The sequence below is a fragment of the Schistocerca serialis genome, chromosome 2 (genome assembly GCF_023864345.2).
Source record: "Schistocerca serialis cubense isolate TAMUIC-IGC-003099 chromosome 2, iqSchSeri2.2, whole genome shotgun sequence".
Lineage (NCBI taxonomy): Eukaryota > Metazoa > Arthropoda > Insecta > Orthoptera > Acrididae > Schistocerca > Schistocerca serialis.
Window position 1 is genome coordinate 530,665,133 of NC_064639.1, and position 23,387 is coordinate 530,688,519.

Below are 23,387 nucleotides of genomic sequence, written 5' to 3' on the forward strand. Positions count from 1 at the left end.
ATATTAACAGTAACATCAGGCTTTTTGCAGACAACGCAGTTATCTATAATGAAAGACTATCTGAAAGAAGCTGCATAAATATGCAGTCACATCTTCACAAGATTACAAAGTGATGCAAAGATTGGCACCTTGCTTCAAGTATTCGGAAATGTGAAATTGTGCACTTCACAAAATGAAAAAACATAATATCCTATGACTACAACATCACTGAGTCACTGTTGGAATCGGCCAACTCATTCAAATACCTTGGCGTAACACTGTGTAGGGATATTAAATAGGATTATCACATAGGCTCCGTTGTGGGTGAAGTCGGTAGTAGACTTTAATTTACTGGTAGAATACTGGGGAAGTGCAACCAGTCTATGAAGGACACTGCTTAAAAATCACTCGTGCGACCAATCCCAGAATATTGCTCAAGTCCAAATAGGACTAACCGGGAATATTGAATGTATACACAGAAGGGCAGTTCAAATGCTCACAGGTTTTTTTAAACTGTGAGGGAGTGTCACAGAGATACTGAAGTAATTGAACTGAAAGACTCTTGAAGGCACACATCAACTATCGTTTCAAGTTAAATGGTGACTCTAGGAACATCCTAAAATCTCCTACATATCGCTCACATAGTAATCTTACAGATAAGATTAGAGTAATTACTAACACACAGTGGCATTCAATCAATCATTCTTCTCATGCTCCATATGTGAATGGAATGGGAAGAAACCCTAATAACTGGTAAAATGGGATGAACCCTCTGCCAAGCATCTCACGGCGGTCCGCCGAGTATAGATGTAATGTAGAACATCTAAGCATCTACGCTGGGGACAGGTTTCTTTACCAGAAACATAACAAGTGGCAAAGGCAGGATTTCATTGCCTTATATTTGTTTTTGGTTTCTGTGTAAGGGATCTGTTTTGTAACTTTTATTCTATGATTTTTTTTCTTTCTTCAGTGGATACCAGGCAGTCTCGTCTCTATACCCAGTGGCTCCCAGAACAGATGATGTTGACTGCTGGAGACAGGCAGTCAGTGCCAGACTCATGGGCTGCTGTTCCAAATTTTCCGCAAGTCACTTCATCTCTGCTACTTAATGTTATATAGCAAAATTGTTAGCATTTGTAACACCTCAAAGAGTTAGGCATCTAAGCTCAGCCCAAAGACGGAGGAACCCTTTCATGATATACTCACGTAGTGATGAATTAAAGATCATAATGAAAGCTGAGGCTTATCAGTCTCTCCATTATGCCTTTGTATTTCCTCTAGATCAAACAAAAATAAACACATTCTGATTTATAACTTCTTGAGCTCCATTACTAAATACAGCCAGATTATCAGGACAACTAGCCTCTGTCTGTCTTTTAGAAGAGTGGGTGTTGTTATTCCCAGATGGCAGACCTATTCTGCAAGAAGAAATTTGATGTTGCTGAAGCATGCCCACAGCTTATGGTTACAGGAGGCTGGTGGCATTCACTACTCTCCAAATTCAGGAAACTTGTACCTAGTCAACAAAGACTGAGCTCCCTGAAGTATCCACCATTTGGCATCATCCAAGGAGCATGTGAGGCTTACCGAATGCCACAGATGCTGCGAGCATTACCACCCCTCCCCTCCCCTGTGCAAAAGTCTCACATTGCCATTTGAGTGATACATTTGAAACAGTTTTTACTTTTCTTTACAAAAATGTCTCTGCATGTTTTAAAAAGGTGTTAATAAAATGACAGATTTCTTTACTGACACATAAATTTTCAAAACAAATTTCCATAGAAAATTTATTTACAGAATTGGAAGTCCAATAAACAAAGGACATTTCAAATAAAATGTGTATTTATGTATGGAATATTGTTGATGACATCACAAAATTCTACATAAACCTGTCATTCAAAGTTGAATCTGAAACAGCTTCCATTTAATGCTTCATATATATTTTTTCTGTCTTCGGAGGTTTCAGTACATTTTGTCTCATCACAGTTGTCCACCTCTTCTTCTTTAGCATTTGTTGTTGTACTGCTGGACAACGAAGAACATTTTTTGAAAAAATGAGACTTTTTGTCTGGTGCTACAGCAGCCACTCTCAGCTGTGTTTTTGCTGAAATATACAACAAAACTAATATCAGCAATAACTACCAAAGTTTTCAAAATAAGATCTGGATAACAATTTACAACCTTGAAACATCTGGTATACGTATCTGCAATTAGAAAACATGCAGGAGCGACATTAATGGGTACAGTTGGAGCAGCTGAAGACCCTAATAAACAGTGGAGTTGTTATCACACAGTTCACGTCAAATTGCTAACTGATGAATTGGAACAAAACAGTGGGAACCTGTTCCAATATATAGTGTGAAATTTCTGCAGATTGTACTCTACAGCCTCCCTCCCTCTGGTGTCTTTTTTTTACTTCCATGGGATTTGGGGGTGGGGATACAGCATGTGCACACCCATGTGTGCATTTGGAAGACGTTAAAACATAACAAATACAAAGAAAGATTGCAAGTAAATGTAAACAGAAAAGAAAGGAAAATAATAGATCATAATTCTGGTTGGATGGAAAGAAATGACAGTGATAGGCTGAATATCAGCACTTTGAATGTGGAACGATACTTACAAAATAAGAGCCAATGTATTATGAAATATGCAAGCAGTGGACCGCAGATGGAGACTCAACAGATTGTCAAGGAATAAAGATATAAACTGGCCCACATGACTTGAGTAAGTATTAAGTTTGGTGTTTTCTTTCTACATGATATAGAGGCAAACCACTCAGAACTGACACATGTGAAAGAGAAAGACTTTGTTGACACAAGAAACCTACAAGAAATGATTGACTTCAAAGCATTTCTGTTACTTTCAAATGAGCTGCTGTATACTTTGTACAGAAAGAAAACAAAACCAAGGTAGAAGATATGGTACGATTTCAAAAAGTAATTGCCATGACTACTAATACATCTACCTCACTGTGACAAGACAGTCAATGCCTTCATGGAAAAATGTTTACAGTTGCTTTTTGTACCCTGGCGTGCATCTCTTCATCTGAAGCAAATCGACAGCCACAAATGTTTTTTCTCAGGGCTCCAAAATACTGAAATTGCACGGGCAGAGAACAGGATTCTACAGAGGACGTGTAAGGACTTCCCAGCATAAATTTTTCAGTGTAGTTGAAACAATCTTAGCAAATGTGGACAGACCCACAGAAGTTTCACTGGGAAGCCCTTACACATCCCGCATACAGTTCTGGTTTCTCCCCATGCAATTTCCACATTTTTGGAGACCTGAAGAAAGAGATTCATGGCCATCAATAAGCCAGATGATGAAGTGCATGCCTGGGACAATCATGGTTCTGTAGGCAACTGTAAACATTTTTCCATGAAGACTTGACCATCTTGTATCACACTGGGGTAAATGTATTAACAGTTATGGTGTTTACTTTTGAAATAATAAATAGTTTACTTACTTTTTTCCATCTGTCTTGCCTTCATCTGACTGTCTCTTACATATGAGGATGATTATTGTGATGATACCTCATATTAACATAATTTGGTGGCTGAGTAATCATCAATTCCTTAATATCATTTTGAGCAGACTGAAGTGTCAAAATGAAACTACTCAACTAGTGCAGAAACATACACATGTCAAAAACTGAAATATATGCATTGTAACTGAGATTAAGAATAGTCTTCAGAAATATGAATTGTCATTAGCATGCAATCTCATGTTTTTATAAACGAGTGTTTCAAATTTCATTATTTTCTTTTTCCTATTATGGTGTGGTACTACCTAATGTATTTATCTAATGACTCTAGATTAGTTTACATAACAGAAAGTATAAAAAGGTTTTCTATGTTGTAACTCAGAGGGCAAAACCTTAAATATATGAGGGGAGTCCAATAAGTACTGCAACACTTTTTCTGAGAACAGTTTGGTTTTATTCAGGATTCCAATACACCATATTACTCCCCACTCTTTTGGCTACAAAATCTTATTTTTCAACATAATCTCTGTTCAATGTGAGGGCCTTGCACCACCTTACTGCCCCTGCATGCCTGCACAATACCCTTCTACTGGTCGATACCTGAACCAAAGTCGTGCTACATCATAACCTCCCCATCGCCCACATACTACTTCCAACAGAGTAAATCCATCATTAGGCCAAACAGATGGAAGTCTGAAGGTGCTGCAAGAGCCGGGCTGTAGGGTGCATGAGGAAGAACAGTCCAATGAAGTTTTCTGAGCACCTCTCAAGTGCGCAACCTCGTGTGAAGCCTTGCATTGTCATGGAGTAGTTCATTTGCATTTTTGTGGCAACAAACACGCTGAACTCATTTCTTCAATTACCCGAGAGTAGCACAACACATTTCAGAGTTGATTGTTGCAACCTAAGGGAGGACATCAGACAGAATAAAACCTCCAGAGTCGTGGTGTGTCACCAGTACGTGGACTGCAGTTCTGTTTCTGGTTCGAAGGGATGAACCAATATTTCACTGCCTGTGACAATGTTCAAACAAAAAGGGTCACAATAAGCCTCAAAACGTGCAAGCAGTTCCACATAGATGGTGTTTTGTTGCTCTTTAAGGCTTTCTGTTAGATGTTGAGGACCCAGCCAGGTACACACCTTTGAGCACCCCAACTGACGGACAAGTGTGTCAGCACTACCAACAGAAATGCCCAGCTGAGCATGTGATCCATCGATTACCTTGAATGAGAGTGTCTGCACATTCCAACATTACGTATGTCACAGCTGTGTGTGGCCAGCTGGCACACAGGAGATCTGACAGGTTTGTGTGACCTTGTTGCAATGATGAGAGACACAATGCACAATGACTCAAGAAGCTTTTGTTTACTGCCAGGTCTCCTTAAACACTCTGCAGGTACCTACGAATATTTTCGATGCTCTGGTTTTCTGCCAAAAGAAACTCAATGACAGCTTTCTGCTTGAATGCAACTCCATTACAGATGCCATCTTGAAGGCTAGTACTGCACTGCCACCTATAAGAAAGTCATGAAACTATAGGTGCTGAAGTGGCAATTCCCCAATATGCCCAACAAAAAATTTTGCGTTTTTTCAACCACAATTGGACCAGAAAAGAAAAGTGTTCATTACTTACTGAATGCCCCTCTTATATATGTCTCTAAATTTGGGGCTGAGTTACCTTCTCCAACATATTTCGCCTTGCCTGCTCCGCCCCAGGAAGAAACTAAAAGTTTCAAAAGCAGGTAGTGTCGTACTTTTAAGTTTGACTGTTGGCAGTACCAAATATTTTGCCCCTGAAGCAATTCTGTCTTATTATTTGCACCTACTATGCTTTGTCATGTCCTTTCTAGGTATTACATTAATCTGATGGTTTCAAAGCACTTTACAATATAGCACAACAGAAAAAAAGAGGTAACATAATTTCTAAAGCATGCAGTAAAATTCGCAAATTTTTTTTCAAATGAGTTATTATGGTACTCATATTTAACATCCACTAAACAAATATTTTTGTCAGTTACAATTTACACTGCTAATTCTACACAGTCTTTCATTTTATAATTCTTTCTGGCTGCAATCATAATTTTCAGAAGTCACCTTCTATCAGCCATTTATCCTATAACAATTTTGCAGTTTCCCTTCACAGCAACTTGAAATTTTTGTATTTTCTCAAGTTCTACATTTCTTCTTAGGCCAATTTTTTGATAATCATCAAATTCAATTAAATCATTTTTCTAAAGAATTCTTCAGTTTCCAACTTCTGCTACAAAGACAGACAACCACTTCACACAAGATTAGTGGTGTAAGCACTAATTTAAGTATATATCTAATTTTAAAAGATATCATACTCTTGTTAAATTGCTTTTCCTCCTCAGACATTTTGACTCTGTAGTCACCAAATGTTGTCCTCATCACTTGGCGTTTTTTTATTAAAGGTGCAGTTTTGCTCTTTAGTACATTCAATGCGCGACTGGCATCTTGAGCTGGAACAAAAGTAATTTAGTTATACTACCATAAAGCTACGCAACGTAAGCGAGTTGCAAGCAACACTAAAGATTTATATATAATACTGTGATCACAGACACCTCTGCAGTCTTATGCAACACAAAAAGCAATTGGTTCTCAGCACACAAAACTTAAAATTTCCAAATTTGTGCTCTAACTGAACTCAAAAAGAGACTTCCTGCTTCTCATAAAAGTTGCTTTAACCATTAGTTTATCTAAGCATGACTCCAGCCCTGGCTCAAAAATTCATTGTTGCTGATGTTTCCAGCTACAATTTCTAAGCATTTTACCAAAGGTCCTACAACAGGTTACACGGAAAAAACACCACTGGTGGAACGGAGTTGAGCAGGACTGTAATTTATTCAGCCACAAGGGATGAATAGTGCAAAGGAGATGAAATCAACGAAGATGTAATGATATGAAATATGTGACCACTGAAAACTGTTGCTGTGTCTCCATGCAGTACAAGCAGCCTTAACAATTAACCATAAATTGACATTTTTAAGCAAGGAGACTAATTCAATAATCTTACAAAAGAAACGGGGAATGAGGAGAAGTGAAGCAGTGAAGCAATGCAAGGAGAACAAACCACAAGAACATAACAAGCACATCATGGCTACTCGTCATTACGAATTTCATCCGAAGTTACAGTATGCGCACAGTTTGGCCAGAAATAAAAGTGAGAGAAGTGGAAGCTCCAGATGGCCGTTTGTTTAGAATAAAATAGCAGTTTTTGTTGCAGGTTGGGCAACGCATGAGCCATTTACAATGGAGTAGTTTCCAGGGAGCAGTTGGTGCACCAGAAAGAGTATGGAATGGTAATCTGAGGGTTGTATCCCTATGCAGAAACATTTTTTCCTTTTTATTTTTCAATTTTTACATTACTTACACTGAAAATAAATTGAATTAATGCTCAATATATTATATCTATTAATACGTTCACAACAGGCATTAAAAGAACAGGAAAATTTAGGTTTGCAAATAAATATCCAGGAAGGGACTGAGAGGTGTACACGAGAAAGTTGTATACAAAATTAGATACTTGCACTATTTTACTGTTGTGATTTATGCATGTTGGTATGATATTCATAGTAAAAACAGGGAAAGAAATAATTTTCTCAGCACCTTACACATGTTATAATTACATCTAGTTCTTTTATAAGTACATAATTGTTTTAAAGTCTCTATAGAAAAATAAACTTGATTTACATTTATAACAGGTACTCTCTCAATGCACTGTTTGGCAGTGAACCATGTGTAACACACCATTTCACCAAATATCGGCAAGGATAGCTGATGTACAATGGAATGTACAGCCTCATGGGGATGCGATTTCTTTTTCTCTCTCAATGAGATAAGAGCAGTTTTGAAACTTTTCTATCAAATTCTTTGCCTGACAATAACAAGAAACATCGTAAGGTTGCACTGGCAGAATGTATCTGGAGAGTGGGGGATCATTTTAATACTGGACAATGGCAATCCTTCACCATCTTAAATATCTAATCCCATGATTGTGGATATGTTTGTTTTTGCCAAGAGTAAATTAATAGAGGAAATTCGTTCCCCTGCGTGTAAGAGTTCATTACATCAGTCAAAAGCTTTTTCTTTAAGACTGCTGTAAGTTTCCCAGATTGTGATAAGTAATGATGATAGTCCCATACTTTGCCACATAATCATCCACCATTGTTTGAATCTTCAGTCTAAAGGGCCAATACTCTCTTATTGGCATATGTAGACTGTTGGCAATAATTTTCCAGAAGGGTTACAGCATGTTGCACTTTATACAAGTGGCTTACTTTGTTCCTATACCGTCATTTCACAAGAACTACTTTTTCCTCTCAATGGTCCAGGATTTGGTTATATGTCAATTGCTACTGGCAACCTGCAAAGAGAACATACAAATGTTAATATTTTGTTGTACGTGAGGTTAAAAAGAGTATTTCAACTGATGTCAATGAATGAGGATTCTCCACTCGCCTGTCTGCCTGTCTGATCGATGTTGATAGCAAAATCCTTGTCATAACGGGGAGGGGGGGGGGGGGGGGGGTTAAGAGCCCGAGCCCCACTCAAAACTTCTCTTCCCAGCAAGAGTTTCCTCTAGAGTGGCAGTCTCTCTTAAATTTCCAAATTTCTGTTTGATGAATCTTATGCTTTTGTTTGACCTCTCTGATCATGTTTCTGAGGTTTTGAATTCCAAATCTAGAAACTCACTCACAGCAGCAAGTGCCCATTGTTGCGAGTTTCTTGTGGTGACTTGTTGGTTACAACTCTGCACTTCTACAAAGTTATCATATGTCCAGGTAACAACGGTGTTACATTTATCCTTTCAGGTTAAATGATTTATAATGTGTTCTTCCCAAATTTTCAAATGTTGTGTAGTCTTCAACTGATCTTGTCCTTTCGCTTTTACATTCTCCAAATTTTGGGTGGGTTTTTGCAAGATTAACCATCATTACCTTGTGACTGAATGGAACGAAATCTAGATTTTCTCATTTTTTCCATCAGCGAGTCTTTTATACACACTTACAGCTATAGTTTAAGTGAAGTGACTCCGACAGAGGAATAATCCCTGTTCTCTTCTTTAGACCTGGAACCATTACTGGAGCCAACCGAAATGATCATCTCTTCAATTTGTTCTTCCAGCAGTCCATCATGAATCCATGTCTCCTCAACATACCTTCCTGGTATGGCTGACTACCCGAGGAGACCACAAAACGTAGTCAGTTTTCGTGGTTACATTTCAATTATTTAACTTGCTGATATTCTAGGAGATGATTGAGGTGTGTAGCTCCTGGTTTCAATTCTACATAATGTCAGGCAATTTGGACAAGTTTGCCAAAAAAATAACATAGCCAAAACACACAAAATACTTTTAAAATAGGTTTAGTGCCCAAAACCTGACGTAAGGCTGATGCTAGACTGACATGTACTAACTGCTGCCACGACTACTGTCAATAACGGTGTTATAAGATCCAACAATTACAGAAGATTTCTATATATTGTTTAAATCGAGCATAACTGAACTTAAAATTTAAATTTATACGCTTTCATTAAACTGGTTAAAGATTTTAGCTTTACCAATCATGACAATATCTATGATACACTTACTAGTTGAAAAATTTGTTTTCATATTAAAATTTCATGAAACATGTATCGTTAATAATGCCTTAATCTTTTCTGTTAACTGCTTTTCAATTACAGTACAACTTTTGTTCTCAACATGAATCCTGCAGTCAGCTCTATCATAATTACTATTACTCTCCACTGTATTAATCCCACAAAGAATAATTTCAGCCTTCATGTTTACATTATGTTTAACATATTTTTGGATTGCAATACAATCTCCTTATAAAAGGGTTATAACTGAATATCACTGGTTTCATTTCATCATAAGTTAACATGTTTTCATACATACATTAAGCTAGCAATGTTACAATTTAAACTTCTGCATGCCCTTTGCATAAACAACACAGTATGATGGTATAGCAATTTCCGATATGTGTGGAATTGTATTCTTCATTTAACACTGTCTTATTCTACTACATTACAACTAGTCCTGTAGGATAACATCTGCAATGGTTTCTTTTATCAGCATTTCAACATCACTGAGCATAAGCTGCTTCTTGTTTCTTGCCCCATTATCTTTGACCTCGACCCTTATATGCTCAATTACAAATTCCATTAACTCTACCTTATTCATTCCAGGTTCTATTTTATTCAATACAACAATTCTTTGTACTCAAAGTAAAATATCCACTTCCCTCAACTGTACTGTTAGAGCTTCCTTTATCACAAGAGAGTGGTATGGCACATTGTCCATCACTACTATCGAAATCACAGGAATATTTTGCCACAGAATGCTAGAAAACCAGTCCATGAAAATTATAGCATTCATTTCCTCACAACAGTCACTTTGCTTCCTGAAGTGGACCAGTAATAAACAGAGCCAGTGTAAAGCACCATTAACCTGTCACCTTCTCCCAATTGTGCTTTCGTCATTTCTTGTCCTGTGTGATCCATCCACCCCTTGGTCAACATTGAGACAAGCGTAAACCCATGTCTCATCCAACCACACCATGTCTTCGAATGAAATAATCCTTGTGGCATGCAGATATTGGTACCTCGAGACCACTATGTCATTTCTCTCAATGATAAACAACTGAGACAAAAACTTTTCATGCAGTAAATTACGCTTGTGAAAACAAACCTGAAATGATGACCTACTCCTATTGAATAGCTCCACTCCTTTGGTGTTAAAAAGAAGTTTATTTAAAAAGGGTTATTCCTTATTCCACAAAATTTCACGATTGCAGCCTGATAACATCAACTTCATGCCATGATACTTCAGCTGACAATCACTCAATCATCTTCAGTTGAGTGTTCTGCTGGAGATCGTTAGTTCACATCACTACTTTTATACCAAAAATAGGTGTGACGCGATGCATATGCAAAGACAGTCACTATATGAGTGACCTCTATCAAGTTACCCTCCTCTTTCAAATATTGCTCCATCTATGGCACGCAGGCCACGACAGTATTAAATTTATGATGGAGTGGAGAAGGGTGGCTGTCTGCCATTTCTGGACATCTTGGAACCGGATCTAAAAGCACAACAGGATGGGGAGGGGGGGGGGGGGGGGGGGGGGGGGGTGGAGAAAGTAACTTGCAGTCACATGGGAGGGGGGGGGGGGGGTGTGCCTACCATAAGGGGAGACTCTCCCCCCCCCCCCAACCCTGAAGTGGAGGACTGCTGTAGTTTAGTGTAAAATCTGCTCTCCCTCAGAAAATGTAACACTTTGGTAGAGGTCATCTCATCATCCACAAGGAGCGCAGATAGTGAGATAAACAGGCCTAGAGCTTGCCACAGACCAGCCAGCAGGTCACACTCAACAAGAAAATGTGCTATCACCACTAAACTACAGCAGTTACAGTGAGGCGTATCCTCCCGACGCAGAAGGAACTGGCCGATTCATAGTTGGCAACACAATGGCATCTGTTTTGAGGGGCCTGGAAATATGCATGCCACACCTTAGTGAAGATCTGAAGCCTCGGAAAGTAGCTTAACTTTCTGCTTATGATTGTGAGACTTCAATTTCTGTGAAGATTTCCCCACTTTATCCTCAGTGTGGCAACCACTGGTGCTGCAGGTATAGGGGGCAAGGCAGCTGGCATTCCCTCCCTCAGCTCTAGGACCAGAGTCAGGACGTGTCGTGCAAGATCATGTCACCACATAATGTATGGACAGTGACACACCAGTCACAAAATCTGAGACTATGTCACTCAAATGAAGTCTTTCAAACTTTTTCTCTGCATCTAGATATGACAGGCAGTCAAGTGTTTTATACTCTTGAATTTTCTTCTCCCTCTTGAACACTGAGCACTGCAGTGAATGAGGAAGGTGCAGTTCCAGAGAGTTGACGCATTGAGGGGGTTTGGTCACAAGGGCTGCTATCGTGGGATGCCCATCCACATGCTCTACAGATAGCTGCATTAGAACAGTGGGAGGATATGTGTCAGATACTTTGGCACCTAAAAAATCTCACTGGAGGAGGAAAATAGGGCCAACATCACTCCTATAAAAAATGACCTTAACCTTCTCAGGAAAAATGTTGCTTTTGGAGGCTATGACAAAAGCTCCAGTGTCCACTCTATTAACCTTAGGCCCCTCCTGGATACAGAGAAGAAAATTGGACTCCATGCCATGGCAGATTATTACACAGCTCTTCATCAGCTTGTAGCATTAGGTCCAGATGCAAGAAACACCTCTAATTCTTACTGAGCTTGTTATGAGAAGAGATGGTGACTGGTATATCTCCTCTCTTAATGCAGAACTGAAGCGCCAGTGATTGATCAGCAAAAATCCATTTCTGATCTTCTCTATTAGAGCAACCTCCCCAGACCAATCTTCAATATTCTCAATGAAAAACAATGGCTTCATTGTAGATAAAGATCCACCATCAGTTCAGGAAAGACCAAGAACTCGGCAAACTGTCCACTTCCTTTTCCGGTTACCTGACTCTTAATCTTGAGGCAGAGTCAAAGATGCAAATGCCAGAGGATAGTAAACCTCTGCATTAAAATCACAATTACTCACTGTCCAGATGGCCATGTTGGCACAGCCACTAAATCCTTTTCCTCTGTATGCATCCAGCTCTACTTGATGTTTATTTGGTTTACTACTTACCCAGCACCACCTGTTACTTTAAACCCACACAGAAATACATGGAAACTGCTTCCAATTTTAAGATATGCTAATGGAGATGTAGATATTACTTCCCTATTATCTACTACTGATCGTTAATTATAGTGTCCCAAACACCAACAGTGCTCAAGAGTGGGTTGCACTAGCATTCTATATGCTGTATCTTTTATGGCTGAGCTACACACACTCAAAATTCTCTCAACAAAACGAAGCCCAGCATTCCCCTTCACTACTACCAACCTGATATGCTCATTTCATTTCATATTGCTTTACAAAATTATACCTACATATTTAATCAACGTGACTGTGTCAAGCAATGCCCTGCTAATGCTGTATTCAAACATTATAGGACAGTTTTTTTCCTATTCATTCACATTAAATCACATTTTTTTCTATATTTAGAACAAGCTGTCATTCAACACATCAACCAGGAATTCTAAGTCATCTTGTACACTCAACAATGACACCTTCCAGCACATCACAGCATAATCAGCAAACAGCCATAAATTGCTGTTCCCTCTGTCTGCCAGATCATTTATGTATATAGAGAATAAGAGTGGTCGTATAACACTTCCCTGGGCACTCTTGATGATACCCTCGTCTGTGATGAACACACGCATTCAAGTACAATGTACTGGGTTCTATTACTTAAGAAGTCTTCGAGCCACTCTCATATCTCGGAACCTGAACTGTATGCTTAGACCTTCATCAACAGTCTGCAGTGGGGCACCACAAATGCCTTGGGGAAATCTAGGAATATGGAATCCACCTGTTGCCCCCCATCCATGGTTTGTAGGATATCATGGCAGAAAAGGGCAAGCTGAATTTTGGACAAGCAAAGCTTTCTAAATATGTGCTGATTTGTGGACAAAAAATTTTCCATCTCAAAGAAACTTATTATATTCGAACTCGGAATGTGTTCAAGAAATTTGCAGCAAACCAATGTTAAAGACATTGGTCTGTAATTATGCAGATCTGATCTTTTACCTTTCTTTTATATAGGAGTTAGCAGCACTATTTTTTCAGCCACATGAGACTTTACACTGGGTGGGAGATTCACGATAAATGCAAGAGAAGGAAGGGGTCAACACCACTGAGTATTCTCTGTAAAACCCAATTGGTATTCCATCTGGACCTGGTGACTTATTGGCTTGCAACTCTTTCAGCTGTTTCCCTATGCCAAGGATGCCAATTTCTGTCCTCCATGTGGGAGTCTGTACGACAATCAACCAACAGTATGTTTCATCATACAATGTATGATTTCATGACTGGTAGCGATATCACTTAAAACTTCCAGGCTGTTACGCCATAGTCGATGTATATAACTTTCTCCTAATATTTCCTCCGCGACAGCAGGACACATCTTCAGAGGTAAAACGGTGAACTCGAGGGAGCATCGAATATCAAGTTATCCATGAACAAATTGGCAACAGCTGGATTAAGAGGACCGCCCACAGTACCGTGTCAGTCCGTTCATAAAATCATTATTGTACTGAAAATAGGTTGTGGTGAGGCAGAGTATGAATAACTCCACGACCTATTTTCAATACAATAATGATTTTTACGAACGGATTGATTGGGTAGCTATGGGCAGTCCCCTTACTCCAGCTGTTGCCAATTTGTTTATGAAGAAATTGGAACAACAGGTGTTATGGACTGCCAGAAAAAGACAGTCAGGTGGTACTTCTATGTCAATAATACTTTAGTAGATGGACACATGGTTCAGAGCAATTGGATGCATTCCTGGTACATCTCAACAGTACCAATCCATAAACACAATTTGCTATGGAGACAGAACAAAAGCCAGCTGAATTTCTTGGATATGTCTGTTGTCAAACGAGGGGATTGGACATTGGGCCATATACAGAAAAGCCACACATATTGAATGTTACCTGCATAAAGATGCTAACCACCACTCCAGACAAAAAACGGGGCTGAATTAAACGTTGGTAGATAGGATGCACAAAATTTCTGAACCGGCTTACCTAAAAGATGAGCTTTAAAATCTATGGTCGACATTCAAGAAGAATAGTTGTTCTAACAAGGTTATAGATAGAGCACTTCGCCCTAGGGAGAAAATCAGGATCAATGAGGAACGATGGCCACCCAAGGGAAAGTTTTCCTTCTGTTCATCAGCTTGATTACAGATTGTATTGGGAAAGTTTTGAGCAAGTACATTCAGACGTACCACGAAGATAAAAGAATATTTAAGATCAGCAAAAGATATACAACATCCCTTGCCTACACCGGCTATATATAAAATTCCCTGTAGTTGTCGACTGGTTTATATCAGCACCACAAAATAAAGTGTTAACACCCATCTCGAACACAGGAGGAATAGCCACCTAGGATATACAGATACATCATCCACAATGGACCACCTTTACCAAGAGGATGATCTTGAAATAACATTCACTGAGACCAGTGCTATATCAAAATCATCGCATTAGCATGCACATGTGTAAAGAGAGGCTATTGAGATTTATAAACACCATAATAATTTTAAGAGAAAAGAGGAAGGTGTTAAATTAGACAAATGGTTCAAATGGCTCTGAGCACTATGGGACTTAACATCTATGGTCATCAGTCCCCTAGAACTTAGAACTACTTAAACCTAACTAACCTAAGGACATCACACACATCCATGCCCGAGGCAGGATTCGAACCTGCGACCGTAGCAGTCGCGCGGCTCCGGACTGAGCGCCTAGAACCGCTAGACCACTGCGGCCGGCAAAATTAGACAAAATGTGGATGTCAACATTGCAACTTAAGAATGATGTCTCATTACTTTCAATTGAGAATGTTGGCAACACAAGCAATAATCTTGTCGCCGACATCACATGATAGACTGTGGTGCGCTCTAAACTGCCTGTATATTTGGCAATCCCTCGAGTTCTGGTTAAAGTTTGTGTACATTGACCACAGCCTACTAGTCCCGAAGTTTTAAGTGAAAATGCTATGTTTGCATGATCCTCCTGTGTAAATGATTTCTTAAACATGAAGTTTAAAACTTCAGCTTTCCTTCTGTTGTCTTCTGTTGCCACCCCAGACTGTTTGAAGAGTCACTAAACAAAAACCTTTAACCTGGTTAGTGATTTGTGATTTTATGTATGACCAGAACTTTCTCGGGTTCTTCACAATATCTTTCACTAAGCTATGATGGTGAAAGCTGTTATATGCTTCACACTGAACTACTTAAGGATGCATGAATTTCTACTAACTTTTGCCCATGAACATTTGCACTTCCTTTTTTGAATCAAGAGTGCAACAATTTCTGTTTCCTCAGCATTTTCCCAATGTGATTATTAAACTATGGAGGGTCCTTCCATCCTTAACCCACTTGGCACACACATCTCCAGAGCATGATTTACAATCAGTTCAAACATTTCATGTAATTCCCCTACATCTGTCATATTAGACCTAAACGAAGTCAATTCATTTATCAAATGAGATGCTAGTAACTGCTTATCTGCTTCTTCTAGCACAAATACTCTCCTAGCATTCTTGATAGATTGATTAGTTTTAGTAGCCATCATTGGTATGATGACAACTTGATCAGTAATCTCTTCTCTATACTGTCACCGCCATTAAGATTAGGCCTGTTTGTAGGTACAAGTTCTAAAATATTTCCACCATCTGTGGGTTGTCTAACCAGTAGTTCAAGACAGCTTTCAGAAAACTGTGTTCAAATGTACTTCACAAGCTTTTCCGTCCATATCACCTGCAGTGAATCTATAGATGTCCCAGTCAATACTCAACGTTCAGAAGATTAAAGTCACCTCCAACTAATACTGCATGATCTTTGCATTTTCGCGCTGCTGAGCGTAGACTTTCCTTCAATGATTCTACAATAATTTTAGCAGAACCAACTGGCTAGTAAATCATTTGATAATTAACTTGAGTTCACCTAAGCCTGCTACTTGTGTCCACTTAACTTCACAGTCACTCAATTTTGTCCTCAACAGACAGAATATTTTTGCTGACGGCAATGAACACTCGCCCTCCTACAGCACCTAACTGTCTTTTCAATATACATTCCATAATTTGCCAAACATTTGAATAGTTCAATAATTTACTGTTAAAATTTTGACAGCTGAAGTGCCTATTTTGTGCCTATCTATTTCCACGCTATGCATATCAGAGGACCTAAAACTAGCGCCTAGTCTTAAAAAAAAAAACCTTCGCACTCCACTACCTGAGTAGCAGCTTTCTTTGTGTAGAGCTTTCCTGACCAATCAAGAGCAGTTGTACAACTCTACACCCCACAACATAGGTCTGGAAATCTGCAGCCATGACCACCACAGACTCAACGGAGCCTCTGGTTTAGACTCTCCACTCGGCAGCAAACCAAAGGACCCTGATCAACTCTGGGTACGATGCTGCAAATTGTGAGCTTTGCTTGCACTGCCGACTACCGCACCCTGCCCCCTCCTTAGCCACAAGCACAGTGTCCTCCACATCTGGATGAGGCCCCCCAGTAAACACACTGAGTGAATATTGGAACTTGGAGTAACAAGTGCAGTGAATGTGGAGTCCTGTGTTGGGTACACTGGAAGGTGCCCACACGCAAAAGAAGAGACACCTGAGGTACCCCACTGCTAGGGCCAGTTTATCCACTGCTGCCACACCCCGAGGCAGCAGCCTGCAGACTGTTGAATGTGGCCGTAAGTATCTTCAGTTGCTCACAAACTGCAGCCAGCTGCTCCTGAGTCTGCATACAGCATGCACGCAACCTATCTGTCCTAGTACTACTAACTTGAGTATCAAACAATGAAAACAAATAGAAAAAGCTATTTATGTGATTCACTAGTCTCCTGGTGCTTCACCAATGGAGGCTGGCAGCTGACTGGTTGTGATCAATGGTTATTGGCCACCTAACACGAATGACTACAGCACTGTAGACCGTGTGAGTGTAAACTTCATCTTTACTAAAATGTCTGGGAGATTTGCTGTTGAAACGTTGATATCTGTAAACATGGTATATTTGCACTCAACACTATTCACAGCAGCAGGCAGATCATTATTAAAAATTAGAAACAATAAAGGACCCAATCCTGTGAGATTCCTTTACCAATAATACCACAGTCTGAGACGACAGGTGGTCCTGATTCGTAATCCACAACTTCCATAATTACTTTCTGCTTCCTGTTAAGATTTTGACAGGTTACCTAATGAGCCCCTGATACAATACTGCTGTAGCTGGTGAGCCACTCAACTGAAGGTATTGTAGTCAGATTATAGAAGACAGCCACTGGTGAACTGTCCTCCTTTACTGACTAAAATATCTTCAAAAATTTGAAGACTTACTGTTCAGTCAATGCTTTTTTTTAACCAAATTGTTTTCTATATAAAATACTACTGCCTGTTCTTTATATAAAATACTTAAGTGTTCAAGGTTTTTGACAATCCTTGCATTCAACCATCTGTCAAATACTATTGAAGACACTGTAAGATGAGAAATCAAACTGTAATTGTTCATCTTTGAAGCACCCTTTTTTTTTAATAAAAAAAAAGTTTTAAAAGTGGGAATAAACCTCAGTAGATTGCCAAGTCAACGAAGTGGCTCAGTATTAACATATTTGCTAGAGTATTGTTTCAGTTGCTTGCTTGAGGTATTGTCCAAGCTAGAACTTTCACACACTTCTTGTTATAAAGGTCAGACTACAAGGTAACTCAAAAAAGCTGTAATACTTCATAGACAATAATATGACAAGCATTTTGATAGATAACTTATTATGTTCATATATCATACATCAACTATGGGGAAGGGAGGGCGCAGCTACTCAATTTTTACCACATCTTTAACCATTCCTATATAACCTTCACACGGCTTTTTAATTTTTTTATTCTCTTATGTTCACAGAATTAGTGTTAACTCTCTCTCTCTCTCTCTCTCTCTCTTACCTTGCCTTGGAGTCATTTTATCTGTATGAAGCACTGCCTCCAACTGCCGAATACACCAGTACAATTCTAACTGAAACTGCTGTGTCTGTTCACTGCTATCTTCTGCACTTGCAGCAATTTGGTCATTACCATTATGGATTGGTTTTGACCCATTTTTACCCTTGGAAGTATGACCCTATGAAAAAGACAGATCACATTTATTTATTTATCAAATAACACTTTATCATACGCCCTATAAACATTCTATCATACTGCAATGCCTATCACACAAGGATGTAGCTATACATACGTAAACAACAGTGTGTTAGTGTGTTATTTGAAGCATTTCCTCCAAATTTCCTTGTGACAGTTTATTGATGGTCACCATAAAATCCAACTGGACAAGTTGGTGCCTAATGATTAAATTTCATTAATAACACTTAAGATCAAATTCAACTAGATGTCTTCACATTTTCTTTCTTTCTTAATTCGCTCCTGGTGAATACCAAAGCAGTTCCACGAACTGCTGTCTCACAGTTGTCAACATTCTAATAACACACACACACACACACACACACACACACACACACACACACACACACACACACACACACACACACGTATGTACTGGTGGTCAGTTTCTCGACACACACAGTACACAGCACTGTCCATTCAACGTCGTTTAAAAATAAATAAATCAAAATTATAAGAATATGCCTGCCAGTTGAAGGAAAACTCCTGATCTACACCTCCACGTGGTAGATAGTCAGCAGTGGCACTTCATGTGATGGCTAACATAGACATGGACTGAGGGATGACAGGGATAAGTCATCACCCCAGCATATGCTGTACAGGGCACCCTCTTGTCCAAAGGCATAGGATGTGGAAGGCAAGGGGAAACCACCATATTAAAAAAGTACGGTTATCCCAAGCATCAGCAGTAAACCATGCCAGTATCTTCCGTAAAATTTTCTGGAGATAAAATAGTCCCCCAATCAGATCTCCGGGTGGGGACTGCAAAAGATACAGACAAGGCGAAGAAAAAGAATCCCAATTTTAACATAGCAACTTGGAACATGAGAACGCTGCTTCAGTGTAGCAAATAAGAAAATCTAAAACTTGAAATGGAACGATTGGAAATCAATATCCTAGGCATATCGGAGATGAGATGGCCCCAACCAGGTGATTTCTGGTCTGAAGAATACAGAGTCATTCACATTGAAACCGACCAAGATAGACCAGGAATGGGAGGAGTTGGAATAATTTTGAGGAAAAACTATGGCTCACGTGTCAAGGGATATGTGCAATATAGCTTTTGAATAATGCTAGTCAAACTTGAAACTAAACCAAAGGACACTCTGATAATACAAATATAAATGCCAACATCCAAAGAAGAAGATGCAGTCATTGACGAAATATATGAAGAAATAAGTAATGCCATGAGAAATGTTAAGGGAGATGAGCACATGACTGCCACTGGGGACTGGAATGCAATTGTGGGTGAAGAACCGGAGGAAGGAATTGTTGGCAAATATGGACTTTGACAAAGTAATGAAAGAGGAGATCGACTAATCGAGTTCTGCTCGAGGCACCAATTAGTTGTTGCAAACACACTTTTCCAACATCACAAACAAAGAAGATACACATGGAAGGCCCCTGGAGACCTGAGGAGACAACAGATTGATTACATTCTAGTGAAAGCACATTTTAGGAACCAGGTAAAAGATTGCAGGAGCTATCCATCTGCAGACATAGGCAGTGACCATAACCTGGCCCTGATGAAAAGTTCACTCAGATTTAAATGTTTGAAGAAGAAACCAGTAAAACTTAAATGCGAACTAGAAAAACTGAAAACTTGAGACTGGCAAAGCACTATGCTCATGAATGGATTACAACAGATATTATTGAGCCTATAGAAAACAGGAGATTATACAAAAAATGCACCTGTTGAACAAGGAAAAGCTGCATACAGAAGACTACGGAATTTAGTCAATAGGTAATCTAGGAAGGCAAAAGAAAATTTTCTTGAGGAAATATGTAGGGAAGTCGAAAAAAACATGCAGAACGGAAGAACTGATTTAGCCTACAGAACAGCAAATAAATTTTATAACAAACGTAAAACAACACTCTCAGCTACATTAGAAAATAAAGAGGGGAAAATGCTGTTTGGTGAAGAGATGGAAAGAACACACAAAGGAGTTGTATGCCAGAACACCTCTTTCGGAGGAAGTAATACAAAGAGAAGAGCAAGTAGATGAAGATTACAAGGGAGATGACATCTACATCTACATCCATACTCCGCAAGCCACCTGACAGTGTGTGGCGGAGGGTACCTTGAGTACCTCTATCGGTTGTCCCTTCTATTCCAGTCTCGTATTGTTCGTGGAAAGGACGATTGTCGGTATGCCTCTGAGTGGGCTCTAATCTCTCTGATTTTATCCTCATGGTCTCTTCGCGAGATATACGTAGGAGGGAGCAATATACTGCTTGACTCTTCGGTGAAGGTATGTTCTCGAAACTTCAACAAAAGCCCGTACCGAGCTACTGAGCGTCTCTCCTGCAGAGTCTTCCACTGGAGTTTATCTATCATCTCCGTAACGCTTTTGCAATTACTAAATGATCCTGTATCGAAGCGTGCTGCAAAAATAATTTGACAAAGCTCTAAAAGAACGACACGACAACAAACCAACGGGTATCGAAGATATCCCTGCAGAACTAATAAAGAATTCTGATGACAGCATGAAAATGATACTCCTTAAAATTATTAGGTCCATCTATAACACAGGAGAGATACCGACAGACTTCCAGAAATGCATCATTGTTCCTATAGCAAAGAAGGCAGCGGCTACAAAATGTGAACAGTACCGAACTTTAAGTCTAATATCACATGCATGTGAAACTTGACAATGAGAAGAGAAGAGAGAAGATGGCTAAAGGTCCGGGAGATGTGGTACTATGGTATAGAAGGATGATGATTATCAGACAAAGCAACACATGAAGAGGTGCTTAGAAGAGTCTAGGAAACCATATTTCGGTGGAGGCACATCCAAACAAGAAGAGACAAACTTGTAGGGCACATCCTACAACACAATAACATCGTTGGAATAATAGCAGAAGGAGCTATTGAGGGAAGGAATCAGTGGGAGCGACCAAGGATATCATACATACAACAGATCATGAATGACACTGAATGTAACATACGTGGAAATGAAGAGGAAGGCAGACAAAAGAGAGGAATGGTGCACTGCTGCAAACCAAACTCAGGGTTGAACACTAAAAGAAGAAAGATGCAGCCTGTCAGTTCTCATCAACAAATGGCTTTACATAAATATTATATAACTTTCTCAGCGATACACATTACGGATATTAACATTCTGGGGTTCAAATTCACAGAATGCATGCAGCGCCACGCTATACGGCAACACTGAGTAGTCACAGTGAAAGCCAGTACAATGTTGCCTGGGTCCACTAACTGAAACATTTCAATTACATTGTGATGTTTAGTTCTAAAACACTCAATGCTTTGTATCACATGTAGCGTCTCTATATATATCAGATGAACTATACTGATCGATTAATATATGCTTTTACCTCCAACTCTTGAAATCTTCCGTCTCTAAGACATCGGCATCCACGTGCTGTTAAACCCTAATCTTCCTTCCTTCCTTCCTTTTTTCTTCAAATCTCACTTGCTAACCTAGACATATCTCAAGTACGAAAACATCACATTCACAGAACGCATACAGCTAACCCAGCTGCCTGGGCCACGCTATACGGGAACACTAAGTAGTCACAGTGGAAGCCAGTACAATGTTGCCAGAGTCCACTAACTGAAACGCTTTTACCTCCAACTCTTGAAATCTTCCGTCTCAGACATCGGCATCCATGTGCTGTTAAACCCTAATCTTCCTTCCTTCCTTTTTTCTTCAAATCTCACTTGCTAACCTATACATAACTCAAGTACGAAAACATCACATTCACAGAACGCATACAGCTAACCCAGCTGCCTGCGCTACGCTATACGGGGGACACTAAGTAGTCACAGTGGAAGCCAGTACAATGTTGCCCGAGTCCATTAACTGAAACGTTTCAATTACATTGTGATGTTTAGTTCTAAAACACTCAATGCTTTGTATCGCATGTAGCGTCTCTATATATATCAGATGAACTATACTGATCGATTAATATATGCTTTTACCTCCAACTCTTGAAATCTTCCGTCTCTAAGACATCGACATCCACGTGCTGTTAAACCCTAATCTTCCTTCCTTCCTTTTTTCTTCAAATCTCACTTGCTAACCTATACATATCTCAAGTACGAAAACATCACATTCACAGAACGCATACAGCTAACCCAGCTGCCTGGACCACGCTATACGGGAACACTAAGTAGTCACAGTGGAAGCCAGTACAATGTTGCCTGAGTCCATTAACTGAAACGCTTTTACCTCCAACTCTTGAAATCTTCCGTCTCTGAGACATCGGCATCCACGTGCTGTTAAACCCTAATCTTCCTTCCTTCCTTTTTTCTTCAAATCTCACTTGCTAACCTATACATATCTCAAGTACGAAAACATCACATTCACAGAACGCATACAGCTAACCCAGCTGCCTGGGCCACGCTATACGGGAACACTAAGTAGTCACAGTGGAAGCCAGTACAATGTTGCCCGAGTCCATTAACTGACACGTTTCAATTACATTGTGATGTTTAGTTCTAAAACACTCAATGCTTTGTATCGCATCTAGCTTCTCTATATATCAGGTGAACTATACTGATCGATTAATATATCCTTCACCTCCAACTCTTGAAATCTTCCGTCTCTAAGACATCGACATCCACGTGCCGTTAAACCCTAATCTTCCTTCCTTTTTTCTTCAAATCTCACTTGCTAACCTAAACATAAGTACGAAAACATCAGAATAATCTACTAATACAAGCGTACTTTTCTTGTCTGAGGCATTCTCGATTATAATGTTTTCCAATCACTTTCTTTCGGGCGATAGGCTTTATCCTCTCATATGTATGCTCTTTTTAGGTCTACTTTGCACCTTAGTACACACACAAAGCTAACCCCACACGTCGAATTGGTTGCAAACAATCCGCTTCGCACTGAAGTCACTTAAAAACTGAGGAATGGATAGAAGCAGTGCCACCTAGCAGCTGTGGTGCAAAACCAGGGTAACTTGTGTCCATAGAGTAAGTAGGTTATTGTATTTGTAAAGGCGCGTTTACACTAAGTTCGCAACATTGTACGGAACATTGTTCGTGGCTAGTAATGGACTACCGATGTTCGCAACATGGTGGCAACATGTTCGCAACAGAAAATCAAT

General features: G+C 39.5%; 1 protein-coding gene across 1 annotated transcript; it reads right to left on the bottom strand.

The window, feature by feature from the left end:
- Positions 1–1,749: 1,749 nt before the first annotated feature.
- LOC126457504 (UPF0488 protein CG14286) lies at positions 1,750–23,387 on the bottom strand. The gene is made up of 4 exons (XM_050093827.1): positions 23,000–23,387; positions 18,075–18,249; positions 5,812–5,946; positions 1,750–2,083 (listed from the first exon to the last, which is right to left on the bottom strand). The coding sequence occupies exons 1-4, from the start codon at positions 23,015–23,017 to the stop codon at positions 1,872–1,874; spliced, it is 540 nt and encodes a 179-aa protein (XP_049949784.1). The 5' UTR covers positions 23,018–23,387; the 3' UTR covers positions 1,750–1,871.